Source organism: Eulemur rufifrons, chromosome 6 (genome assembly GCF_041146395.1).
Source record: "Eulemur rufifrons isolate Redbay chromosome 6, OSU_ERuf_1, whole genome shotgun sequence".
Taxonomy (NCBI): domain Eukaryota; kingdom Metazoa; phylum Chordata; class Mammalia; order Primates; family Lemuridae; genus Eulemur; species Eulemur rufifrons.
Window position 1 is genome coordinate 11,586,645 of NC_090988.1, and position 13,855 is coordinate 11,600,499.

Here is a 13,855-nt window from a genome sequence, read left to right on the forward strand (position 1 = left end):
CAGGAAGGGCACGGACACAAGCAAGGCTTCTTGTCATTTCTCCTCGGGCCTCAGGATCAGCCCGGCTGGCTCCTGTTGTGCTTTCTTATCATCCTGTTAGGACCGCAAATCGGGTTGAGGAGCCCACAAGTCGAGCTTTTGCTGGCCTCGGTCACTAGCATAACTGTGCTAACCCTCTGAACCGTGGTGACAGGAACGCTCACCACCCTGCAAGTCTGAGGACTAAATGAGCCGCTGGAGCGGGTGCTCTCCCAGGGCCACCTTTGGCTTCCCCCAGCCCCAGCTGACTCATTAAACGAAAGACACTGTTTTGCTACGGCCAACCCCCACCCCGCCCCATCACGTAACAGCTATTGCTCCCCTCCCTGGTCCCTGTGCCCAGGTGCAGGCTCAGAGGTTATTCTGCTGCGGCGCCTCTCACATGTTCTGGTTGGGGTCGGGCTCCTCTGTCAGCACCTCCACAGTCTCCCACTCCCCAGACCCGCTCGACCTCTTGATGGCATCCACCACATTCTGCATGCACAGGCCATCTTCCAACGAGGCAGCCATGGAGACAGGGGTGCGCTCCAAGGTGCAGCGGCCCCCCTGTCCCTGGAAGGACTGGCGCAAGGCCTGCACCATATAGACCATGCCCTTCAGGTAGAGCAGTGGGACGTCCTGGGGTCCCTGTTCAGGAGCTTGAGGTTACAGTGACCTGGGATTGTACCACCATGTTCCAGCCTGGTTGACAGCGTGAGATCTTGTAAGTAAGTAAATACATAAATAAATACACATATACATACATAAATACACACATAAATAAATCAATCACTCACACATCTACACTGATTTAAAATAACAAATAAACAAAAAAAATAAATAAATAAATGGAAAAGAGACAAATCTCCAAAAGAGAAGAATTCCAAGGAACTGATGAAGATACTCTCCTCTCAAGTGGAGCATAATTTTACCCACCCCTTAAGTGTGGCCTGTACATAATGATCCTTGATATGATGTGATGACAATGGCACTTTGTTTCTGTCATCTTGGTTTCACAAATGATCTAATCATGATTAAACACACCAGCCAAACCTAAGCTGAGGGATATTCTGCAAAATATCTGAACGGTACTCCTCAAAACTGTCAAAATCATTGCAAACAAGGAAAATCTTAGACATGGTGACAGTCTGGTAGAGCCTGAGGAAACATGACAACTAACTGTCATGTGATACCCTGAATGGAATCCTAGAACAGAAGAAGGACATTAGGTAGGAACTAAGAAAATCAGAATACTGTATGAACTTTACATAATAATAATGTCTCAGTACTGGTTCATTAGTTGTGACAAATGTCCCATTGTAATGTTAGTTGGGTGCATCTGACCTGGGTGAAAAGTATATGTGAAATCTCTGTAATGGTCTTGCAACTTCTCTGTAACATTAAAATTATTCTAAAATAAGTTTATTTAATGTCAAAAAATATTGCATGCTTCCTCCCAGAAAACCCTAAAAAATTTCTGTGAATTTTTTTGGCCTCCACACCTTTATATGTTTCTATAATCTCTCCTTAAGTTTCAGACTCTAGGTTTTTTTTTTTTTTTTTTTAGTTGAACTACCATTTCAGATCTTCCATCTCTTGGTTTAAATTTTTTGCATCTGACTAGAAGTGTGTCTAGGAAAGCAGTCAGGGAAGGACATCGTCAGAGGGGATGTTAACTGGGGAAAATGGAGAGATGATGGTCAAAGAGTACAAAGGTTCAACTAGACAGGAGGAATAAGCGTTTTTTCTTTGTGATATATTGCTCAATATAGTAGATGATAATGTATGCTTTAAAATCTCTGAGAGTAAATTTCAAATGTTCTCATCACAAAAGTAAGTATCTAAGGTGTGATGGATATGTTAATTAGCTTTAATTATTTCATATTGTAGTCATAAATCATAACATCACTTTGTACCTCATAAATATATACAACTGTAATTTGTTAATTTACAATTAAAGATAAATAAAAATAATAAAATAAACTATTAAAAAAGAACAAATGTTGGTGAGATTATGTAGTATCTGCTGAATACTCCAATTAAGATATTTTATACTTGTTTATAAGTAACTATAAATGGTATATACATGTTTACCTTAATTTATATTAATGTTTTGTTTTATAATGAAACACTAGAATTTATAAGAATAAAGTGAAATAAAATAGGAATTTTATCGTTGTCTTCTCATACCCTTTTAGCGTTATAAAGTGCCCCAGCTTATTCCAAGTAATAGAATTTTCCTGACTCTTCCACTTTAATTGGGGTGTTTACAGTATTGCATTGAGATTGTTGATATCAGTGGGTGTCAATCTATAATAACAATTTACTATTTATCTTTTAAACAGTTTGTCCCATCTGGATTTTTTCCGTGTATATTTGTTTGTTTGTTTGTTTTTTGCTTCTTCACTTTTCTTGCCTTCTTTTGGATTATTTGAGTATTTTTTAGAATTCATTTTTATCTTCATAATTGGTTATTGGTAATTAGTCAAAATCTTTGTTTTGAATTTTTAGTGATTGCTCTAGGATTTATAAGATACATGTTTAACTCATGAGAGTTTACCTTCAAATAATACAGTGCCCATTTTGTGTGAAGTGTGTGAATCTTACAGTTATACTCACAGTTTTCCCCACTTACCTTTTGTGCTATTGTTGTCGTATTTTTAAATTCTACATAGGCATTAAACACAAAGTCATTGTTATTTTTGTATTAACAAGCTATTATATTTTATAATTTAGTTAATTATATGCCATTTTAATATGATTTATATATTCATTAATATTTTTATAATTTACCATTTCTGGCTCTCTTCCATCTTTCTGTAGCCTCAAATTTCCATCTGGTATCATTTTCCTTCTTCCTTGAGAATTTCCTTTAATGAACGTCTGCTAGTTGGGATTTTCTCAGCTTCGTTTGTCTGAAAAATGTCTATTTCACCTCCTTACATCTTGTTACTGTGATATTACTCAAATTTAAAATTCACCTTTAAAAAAGTGTAATTTACCGATCTTTCGTATATTCACTATTTTGTACAATCATTGCCACTATCTAATTCCAGAACATTCCCGTTAACCCCAAAAGAAATTTGGTACCTAAAATCTGTCAATCTTCACGACCTCACCTCACCCCCGCCTATACCTGGAAATGAATAATCTATCTGTCTCTATGGATTTCCTACTTCAGGACATTTAATACAAATGAATTTATACACTACGTGGCCTCCTTCACCTGGCTTCTTTCCCTTAGCATGATGTTTTCAGGGATCATCTGTGTTGTAGCATAATCATTACTTCATTCCTTTTTATGCCTTTATAATAATATTTCATTGTATGGATAGACTATTCATACTACATTTTATTTATCCCTTCACCATTAGGAAGACGTTTGGACTGTTTCTACTCTGTGAATATTACAAGGAATGTTGCTAAGGACATTTTCTGGTGTAGTTTGTTTCAAATTCTTTGTGTGCAGAGGGAGGGGCCAAGAGGTGCCAGGAGGAGGTGGCTAGGCCAGTCAGCCTAGCAGGTGACAGCCCCAGCCTAGCAGGCCACAGCGGACCAATCTGTCCAGGCCTGGGGCTGTGGTGAGGCAGTGAGGCGGCCCGCGCAGTTGGGCTACCTTAGCGGGAACTGGGCCGAAGAGACCCCCATGCACAGGCAAGCCGCATGGGTCACAAGAGTGCGGCCTGGCGGCCGGCGCCCACGGAGCTGTAGCCGCAGCCACCAGAGCCGCAGCCACAGCAGTGCGAGGTCGTCGTCGTCGTCACCATGGCCCACTGGACACCGACCAAAAGGAGGAAGTCCGCGGTTGGTGAGTGCTCCCCTCCCAAGTTTCTTGAGAGAGGCCCTGCTGGTCTTGCAGGGAGCCCGGCGGTGGATGCTGGCCGGCCACGGGGTGCGCCCTGTCTGGCCTGGGCTCAACGTGTTACCCTGGTGGGCCGGCGCCATCCAGGCTGAACTGCTGCTGCTGGGCTCCAGAGCCTGGGGCAGCTGGAGCCATCTCCCTCCTGGGAGCGGCCTTGGGGAAGTCATCTGTGGTTTGGGGACTCTGGCTCAGAGGGCAGCTGCGCTTGAGGACCCTAATCCCACGCCCAGACCTGAGGTCCAGCGCTAGGCAGGGTGGAAACCACTGCTGTCCGCCTTGGGGAGCCAGACCTGGAGCTGGCCTGCAGTTTCATTCAGGTTGTCTGTTTGCTCTCGTGACAGTATCTTTGGCTGTTTAGAAGCTTTTTAATTTCATCAGGTGCCATTTATTTATTGTTGTTGTTGCTGTGATTGCCTTTGAGGTCTTCTTCATAAATTCTTTGCCTAGGCCAATGTCTCTAAGAGTTTTTCCCACATTGGCTTCTAGACAGGGATTTCTTTTTTTTCTTTTTCTTGTAATTTTTTTTTAATCTTCTTTCAGCATATTGTGGGTTTACAAAAGTTTAGGTTACGTTTATTGCCCTTGCCCCTCTCCCCGCCCCCCCCCCCCGCCGTGTCAGAGCTTCAAACGTGTTCATCCCCTATACAGTGCACATCGCATTCATTATGTATGTATACACCCATCTCCTCCCCCACACACATCTGCCCAACACCCAATCAATGTTATTCCTAAATGTGCTCTTAGGTGATGATCAGTGAAACCAATTTGATGGTGAGTACATGTGGTGCTTATTTTACCATTCTTCGGATACTTAGCTTAGTAGTTGGGTTCCAACTCTATCCAGGAAAATAGGAGAGGTGCTATATCACCATTGTTTCTCATAGCTGGGTAGTACTCCATGATATACATATACCACATTTTATTAATCCACTCATGGATTCATGGGCACTTGGGTAGTTTCCACATCTTTGCAATTGTGAATTGTGCTGCTATAAACATTCAGGTGCAGATGTCTTTTTTATGAAATGTCTTTTGTTCTTTTGGATAGATGCCGAATAGTGGCATTGCTGCATCAAATGGTAGGTCTACTTGTATGTCTTTAAGGTATCTCCATATTGCTTTCCACAGAGGTTGCGCTAGTTTGCAATCCCACCAGCAGTGTATGAGTGTTCCTGTGTCTCCGCATCCACGCCAGTGTTTATTGTTATGGGACTTTTTGATAAAGGCCATTCTCACTGGAGTTGAGTGATATCTCATTGTGGTTTTGATTTGCATTTGCCTGATGATTAAAAATGTTGAGCATTTTTTCACAGTTTTTGACCATCCTTCTGTCTTCTTTTGAAAAATTTCTATTCATATCCTTGTCCCACATTTGATAGGGTTGTTGGATTTTATCTTGCTGATTTTCCTGAGTTATCAGTAGATTCTAGTTATCAGTCCTTTATCAAGTGTGTAGCATGTGAGCCTTTTTTCCCATTCTGTAGGTTGTCTTTTTGCTCTCGTGAGAGTTTCTTTGGGTGTGCAGAAACTTTTTAATTTCATCAGTTTCCATTTATTTATTTTTGTTGTTGCTGTGTTTGCCTTTGGGGTCTTCTTCATAAATTCTTTGCCAACGTCTCTAAGAGTTTTTCCCACATTTTGTTCTAGACAGGGATTTTCTTTTTTGAATGTGACTTTGTCTGTCTTTCCCCCCTCAGTATTAAGAGTGTGTTTGTAGCATATGGTGGGTAAGGACTTTGGCTGTGCTAGTGGGTAAATAGCTTAATCGCTTTCACCCTCCTGGTCTTTAGCTGGTCGTCAATTGTTTTTAATAAGATATTGTTGGTGTTGAGGATTTTGTTGCATGTATTGTGTAATCTTTATTTAAAGGCACAAACATGATGTCTTTTGTTCTTTTGGGTAGATGCCCAATAATGGGATTGCTGCATCAAATGGTTGGTCTACTTGTATGTGTGTAAGGTATCTCCATATTGCTTTCCACAGAGGTTGTGCTAGTTTGCAGACCTACCAGTGGTGTGGGAGTGTTCCTATCTCTCCGCATTCATGCCAACATTTATTGTTATGGGACTTTTTGATAATGGCCATTTTAACTGGAGTTAAGTTATATCTTATTGTGGTTTTAATTTGAGTTTGCCTGATGATCTAATGTTGAGCATTTTTTTCTCGTTTGTTGACCATTCTTCTGTCTTCTTTTGAAGAATTTCTATTCTTGGTCTTTTCTCACTTTTTGATAGGGTTGCTTGATTTTTTCTTGCTAATTTTCCTGAGTTCTTAATAGATTCTGTTTATCAGTCCTTTATCAAATGTGTAGTATGCCATTTTTTCCCATTCTGTAGGTTTTCTGTTTGCTCTCGTGACAGTTTCTTTGGCTGTGCACAGGCTTTTTAATTTCATCAGCTCCCATTTATTTATTTTTGTTTTTGCTGTGATTGCCTTTGAGGTCTTCTTCATAAATTCTTTGCTTAGGCCAATGTGTGTAAGAATTTTTCCCACAAATTGTTCTAGACGTGGATTTTCCTTTTTGAATTGTGGCTTTGGTTTTCTTTCCCCACTCAGTATTAAGAGTGTGTTTGTAGCGTATGTTGGGCAAGGACTTCGGCTTTGCTTGTGGGTACTTGATGGGGATAGTGTAGTTTCTGAATGGATATCTTCTTCATAGATATGGGTAGCATGACAGTTTTGTCCATTGCTAGTTATTGGTAGGGTATAGTCCCTGGAGTACTATGGCTTCGGAAGATTCCCTGTGTCTTGTGGGCAAGGGAAGATGGAAAACTTTGAAATTTTTTGTGTCCAGTGGGAGGGACCAGGTGGTGCCAAGAGGAGCTGCCTAGGCCAACCAGCCTAGCAGGTGACAGCCCTAGCCTAGCAGGCTACAGCTGACCGCTCTGTCCATGCCTGGGGTGATGGTGAGGCGGTGAGGCGGCCTGCGCAGTTGGGCGAACTTGGCCCGGACTCGGCTGAAGAGACCCGGGTGCGCAGGCACACGGCATGGGTCACAAGAGTGCTGCGTGGCGGCCGGCGCCCACGCAGGTGTAGGTGCTGCCACCAGAGCCGCAGCTCCAGCAGTGCGAAGTCGTCGTCATCATCGTCGTCCTCGTTGTCGTCATTGCCATGGACCGCTGGACGCCAACCAGGAGGCAGAAGGACGCGTTTGGTGAGTGCTCGCCCCAGCCCAGTTGGCTGAGAGAGGCCCTGCGGGGCTTCACGGAGCCGGAGGCTGGAGCCGGGCTGTGGGCGCCCGCCCGGCAGCGGGGGTGCAGCCTGTCCAGCCGGCCTGGGTTCAACGTGTTAGCCTGGCGGGCGGGCGCCATCCCGGCTGAACTCCGGCTGCGTGGCTCTGGAGCCTGAGGAGGTGGGTGGGTGGCAGCCCTCTCCCTCTCCCTGGGAGGGAGCTCCTGCTCTCCAGGAAGTCGTGTGTGGTTTGGGGACTGTGGCTCAGAGTGCAGCTGAGCTTGGGGACCCTAATCCCGTGCCGGGATCCCGAGCTCCAGCGCTAGGCACGGTGGCAATGTCAAGGGAGCCAGAGCCAACATGAGGTCTCATTCAGGAGTAGGTAGCCGCTGCCCGGGGGTCGGCAGGTGGCTGGCTGCTCCTTCCTTGTCGCTGTGCTGCTTGGCTTCCCTTTCTGTAGGTTCTTCTCCCATGCTCCTAAGTGAGGGGTCCAGGGTGGAGAGCCACCCTGCCTGCCCCCTTTCCTCTGGGGACTGGACTCCTGGTAACACTTGTCAGCTGAACGGGAAACCAGAGTCTTTTCGTGGTAGTGATGGAAGGGTCAGGAAGTGTGTGGCATGGGCAGGGGCTGGCCGGCCGGCCCTGGGGGCTGTTGGTGTGGACACTGGTCCCCTAATGGAGCGTGTATGGAGAAGGGTCCTAAGGCTGCCTTGTGCATCCTGAGTGTCATCAGGGGACAAGTTTCATCAGGGGACATTTTAATGAGGAAACGGTGACAAGCCTAGTGCTGGGTGCTGGGCATTTCTAACAGCTATGGTGGAGAGCCCCCCCAGGAAGCCCTCAGAGAGTGCTCGTGGCGTTGCTTTGGATCCTAAAAGAGGGATGTGTGTGTTGAGGGGGAGGCGTGGGGAGGAGGCAACGTTTGACCCAGGTGGAAAACCGCAACCATAAGAAATAAAGATGGTGACACTGGGCACAATGATGTTGATGTCAACTACAATGAAAACCACCATCTCATTAGCATAGGTGCTGGTGCAGGAGAGCTGGAGCATTGGAAAGATATCGCAGAAATAGTGGTTGATGGTGTTTGCATCACAGAAGGTCAGTCTCAGCATGCATCCAGTGTGGGCCATGGCACCAGAGAAGGCCATCAAGTATGAACCAAGCATGAGGTTGCAACATACTTTAGGGGACATGGCAATGTTATACAAAAGTGGGTTACAGACTGCCACATAGCGATCATAGGCCATTGATGTCAGCACATAGCATTCAGAAATGACAAGAAAACAGAAAAAGAAAAGCTGTGTCATGCACCCTATGTAGGAGGTAACATTCTTCTCTGATATGAAGTTCATCAGCATTTTAGGTGCAAACACAGATGAATAACAGAGATCTATGAAGGCCAAGTTAAAGAGGAAAAAGTACATTGGAGTATGAAGGTGTGAACTCAGCACAGTTATAGTTACCAAGCCCAAATTCCCCAACACAGTGACCATAAACATTGCTAGAAACAGGAAGAATGGGGACAGTTGGAGATCTGGCTGCTCTGTTAATCCCATCAGAATAAATTCAGTCACAAAAGAGCCATTTCCAGGAGCCATTCTTCACTAAGGGCATCTGTGGACACAGGAAAAAAGGGTTGCATTAGAGGACAACCCAGCTCTTGCCACAAAGCTGCTCGCATACGAGCTGTGTATATGCTGGGGTTGTGTGAGACTAGCCCAACCTGGACCCACAAAATCTGCCACTACCACTACCATGATACTGAGTGGTAACAACTTCCTCTTATGAGAGTCTTACTGAGCTACATACAGCAAATAGTGCCACCTACAGCATAAAGCCCGGGGCTGGGAGAGGCAAACGACTGCTGGAAATAAGAGGGGATAAGAGGGCAGAAGGGTGGACCAGGATAGAATCATCCTCCTCTCATGTCATCATTTCTTCATTCACTTCATCCCTCCCCTCACCAGTAAAAGTGGAGCCAGAGAGAGGCCTTAACAACCTTGTGAGGGACTCTAATGCAGAGTAAACTCTGTTGGGCAGGAGCTAAAACACTGCTTCTCATCCACAAGTATGGGACCAGAGTCCAGAACAGGTTAAGTTACTGCTCTAAGTGATACAATAGAAGCCCTACATCTAGAACAGAGCGTGTTCTGTCCCTGGAGTGGGAACTCACTGATTAGATGCTGCAACCACTGGGTCCGCTAATGTCTGGACATTCTCTGCTGCCCCTTGAACAGATTCTTCCGGCACCTTCATCTGAGTCTGAGAACTGCATAATATGAAAAAGAACATGATGTATCTTAGATCCCTGGACTTCCATCTCAAAACAAAATGACATTGATATGCATAAAATTCAGAACTTCATCCTCCTTAGATCAGAAATCCTTCGTGCTTCCTTTATGTTGTTATTTACCAAGCATGGCCCAGGAAGGGAAATTTCGGGTTCTGAGGCTTTGGTTGCTTTGTTACTAAGAAGGTGCAGTCCACCTTTAAACTGCAGTATGCCCTGGAAATATCTATGTTCTAAGGATCATAATTTCTGACTATGACCTTGAGTCCCCTTACACAACAGAGAAAAACAAAGTCTTTATTATTGTCACATTTGCCACTAGATAAGACACAGAAGATTTAATGTGAGTTTGCTGATAAAATGCACATGGTTATAAACAGGCTAGAAGCTTCTATGTCTCTTCCCAAGAGAACAACTTGTGGGTGTAAAAGGGAAATAAAGGGATTGTATTTACAGCCTGCACCGTGATCTGCAGTTCCTTATGGGCTCACAATTTTACTCAAGTCTTCCCTTCACCCTTGGGCTTGTACATCCCCAAGACAGAACCAAAAATAAACTCCCATATCCCCATCAACTTTATATCTAATGGGAAATATATTGCTTTGAATCATTCTCTTTCTTCCCACTTCCTAAATGGAAATTTTCTACAGGTTCTACCTCCATGCTTTCTACATTTTTATCTCACATTTTGCGAGAATTGCAGTAACTCATTTCAATTGTTGTTTCTCATGGGTTATCGCAGTTTTCTTTTCAATTCCTTTCTTCCTTCTAATGTTTTTACTGCTAAACATCTACTGGAAATTTCTACCTGAGGACTCTGCTGAGAATATAAATTTAACAACTAACTTGAGAGTTAATAATACTTAAACTCTCTGTGCTTCAGGTTCATGATTGCTAAAAGAGGGAGAGCAATAATAGCATCTCTTTACTTGGGTTCTTATGACAATTAAGTAAGACACTCTAAGTCAAGTGGTTAGAACTATATGTGGCACATGGTAAATAGTCAAAGTCAGCTGTCATTATTTATATTCGCATAACCTTGGAAGGCTTGGTAGGTTCTCCATCATTGCGCTCATAAGATATTATTTTGTTTTTATTCCTCTTTTCCCCTACAAACTATAAGTTCTGTAAAGACAAAGATCAATTTTGCCTTGCGGACTACTTTGCTTATAGTGCTAAGTACAGAGCAGACTATATAGTAGGAACTCCTTAAATGTTTATGGAAATTATATTCACTGACTGAAAACCTTCAGAAGATTTTCTATATTTCTCACATGCTAAGAATAGAATAATCTACAAACACAATGGCCTCCATCTCTTTGCCTAGACTACCACAGAAGTTGAGGCACTCTTTAGGTTTTAACTGAACTGTACTACTGAACTGTAGGGGCTCCTAACTCTTATGCTAGGATTTTCCCACATGCTTCCTCTTATTTAGCCATCTGCACTGCTGCTACTAGAATAAGCTTTGAAAGTGCAGCTCTCTCTCTCGCTAGCTTTAGAACTCCCAATGGTTCTCCATTACCCACTCACAGTACCCACATCTTGGAAATCCTGGTAATAATGTGCATGGATGTAATGAACAATTGAGGCTATGTAATAAATGTGTAAATTCCAAAACTATGATTCAGCCAGGTTTAAAACTAAAAAAGTAATTGAGTCTTCTTTAAGCAGTTTTATAGTTGATGAGAAGCTATGAAAAAACTATTGTGATTATTTAAGTATTTTCATCACTTGTTCACATAAAAACCCATTTAAATCAGGAGAATGTAACAATAAAGCTAGAGATGGAATTCTCCAGGTAGATTCAACAACTAAATGCTCTAATCAAGGACCAAGCTTTTCCATTCCCCTGTCCTGTTTGTTGGCCTCAGTCCTAAGGCTTATCACCTCATGGTCACGAAATAGTTGCTGTAGCTCTAAAAATCACATGTAAACACAACTGTGTCCAAAAAAGAAAGCCAGTCAAAAAGACAACAGAAATCCCCTTATGTTATATCCCTATATATTATGAAATAAACCTCCTGAAGCCAATAAATGACTTCCCTTGATTTCTCTTCAGTTATGGGCTATGTAATATGGCCACCCTAACTGCAAGGAAAACTAGCAAAATGAATCTCTCTCATTTTTAGCCTCTATCATGAAAGGAAATTTTGGGCATTAAGGAAAAAGGGAGAAGGAATGTCTGTTGGGGAGGGCACCAACCATATCCTCACAAACTAAAAGCTTGTGAAAAATGTTTGTAATAGGAAATTGTGTTCTTTCAATTTAGCTAAAAAGTATGCCTGTCATTTTTAGGTGATTAGTCTTGTTATTTTTAAAGTAATAAAGTATTATTTTTAAAGAATATACTTGTTATCTACTTACTCTCTTAATCTTTAAATCAATTCACATGTCTTTGGATAATCAGCCCAAGACATGAGAATTGGGTTGATTATATGGGTTCTCATTCCTCTTCTTAATATTTATAAAAATATTTACATATATAAATGTATATATAAATCTAAATGTATATAGATAATAAAACTCACACAAAAATATGTGCATAAAAATAAATGTATATAAATATACATTTTACAATTTTGTATGTGTTGAGGTGCGGAGGAAAGGCATTCTGTTCTTATATAAAGAGGGTTCCTTTATCTGTCAAAAAGCAAAAAATGAGTGTTCCCTTATTAGGCAAAAAGACTTTCTGAGTGTCTTCAGACTGCTTAAAATAAGTTGTGCCTCTAAACACAAAATAATGACTTGTAGAACCATAACTATGGGACTTTTTAGATATGGTGTCTCCCAAGGAAGAGAGATGAAACAGACCAGTTAGGCACTGAACTTTCTATGCATTGACATTAAGATTATTTCCTTTGGATTGTATGGAATCAAAGAAGACCCCGTATAGCAAAAGCAATTTTAAGCAACAAAAACAAAATGGGAGGTATTAATTTGCCAGACCTCAAACTATACTACAAGGCCGTGGTTCTTAAAACAGCCTGGTATTGGCACAAGTGCAGGGACACAGACCAGTGGAACACAACAGAAAATCCAAATATAGAACCATCCTCATATAGTCACCTAATTTTTGACAAAGCGGGAAAGAATATACTCTGGGGACAAGAATCCCTGTTCAATAAATGGTGCTGGGAGAATTGGTTAGCCACTTGTAGAAGACTGAAACAGGACCCACAGCTTTCACCTCTCACAAAAATCAAATCACGGTGGATAACAGACTTAAACCTTAGGCGTGATACAATCAGAATTCTAGAAGAAAATGTAGGAAAGACTCTTACAGACATTGGCCTAGGCAAAGAATTTATGAAGAAGACCCCTAAGGCCATCACAGCAGCAACAAAAATAAATGAATGGGACATGATTAAATTAAAAAGCTTCTGCACAGCCAAAGAAACAGTCACGAGAATAAACAGACCACCTACAGAATGGGAAAAAATTTTTGCATACTACACATGAGATAAAGGACTGATAACAAGAATCTATTTAGAACTCAGGAAAATCAGCAAGAAAAAATCAAGCAACCCTATCAAAAAGTGGGCAAATGACATGAATAGAAACTTCTCGAAAGAAGATATAAGAATGGCTAACAAACATATGAAAAAATGCTCAACATCCCTAATCATCAGGGAAATGCAAATCAAAACCACAATGAGATATCACTTAACTCCAATGAAAATGGCCTTTATCAAAAAAACCCAAAACAACACATGTTGTCGTGGGTGTGGAGAGACAGGAACACTCATACACTGTTGGTGGGACTGCAAACTAGTGCAACCCCTGTGGAAAGCATTATGGAGGTATCTTAAACAGATTCAAGTAGACCTGCCATTTGACCCAGCAATCCCATTACTGGGCATATACCCAAAGGAAAAAAGGTCATTCTTTAACAAAGATACATGTACCCGAATGTTTATAGCAGCACAATTCACAATAGCAAAGTTGTGGAAACAACCCAAATGCCCATCAATACATGATTGGATTAGTAAGCTGTGGTATATGTGTACCATGGAATATTACTCAGCTATAAGTAATGATGAAGATACGACATCTCTATGGTTCTCCTGGAGAGAGTTGGAACCCATTATATTAAGTGAAGTATCCCAAGAATGGAAAAACAAGCATCACATGTACTCACCAGAAAATTGGTTTCCCTGATCATCACCTAAATACAAATATGGGAACGACACCAATTGGATATCAGACTGAGGTGGGGGGAAAAAAAAAAAAAACAAGTAGTACTCAAGATCTACTTTATGACTTGCACACATATCAATACATTCTTGGGGTTGGAAAATTATTTAATGTTTGCCACCAAACAGGCACTGCCTTTTTGCAACATTGATAGGTTTATTTCATTGAAGAAATATTTATGAAGGCCTTCTTTGCATACTATGTTCAGTATTACTGAATGGGGGGAAAGATACACTGGTGGGTCACCCTGACCATATGCACACTCTGTGGAGGTTTTACCCAGAGTACTGTGATTAAAGTTCAGTATATTTTTA

General features: G+C 41.9%; 1 protein-coding gene across 1 annotated transcript; it reads right to left on the reverse strand.

Moving 5' to 3' along the window:
* Positions 1-1,052: 1,052 nt before the first annotated feature.
* LOC138384765 (olfactory receptor 8B3-like) lies at positions 1,053-8,652 on the reverse strand. The gene is made up of 2 exons (XM_069470453.1): positions 7,995-8,652; positions 1,053-1,099 (listed from the first exon to the last, which is right to left on the reverse strand). Exons 1-2 carry the CDS (start codon positions 8,650-8,652, stop codon positions 1,053-1,055), a joined length of 705 nt encoding a protein of 234 aa, XP_069326554.1.
* Between the last annotated feature and the right edge of the window lie 5,203 nt (positions 8,653-13,855).

Excerpts from the sequence above, each read along its gene's own strand:
- LOC138384765 (XM_069470453.1), bottom strand. The coding sequence starts at position 8,652 with ATGGCTCCTGGAAATGGCTCTTTTGTGACTGAATTTATTCTGATGGGA. Across the intron at positions 1,100-7,994 it reads CATCTTTATTTCTTATGGTT|ATATTTTGCAGAATATCCCT; the intron begins GCGGTTTTCCAC and ends AGTACCGTTCAG.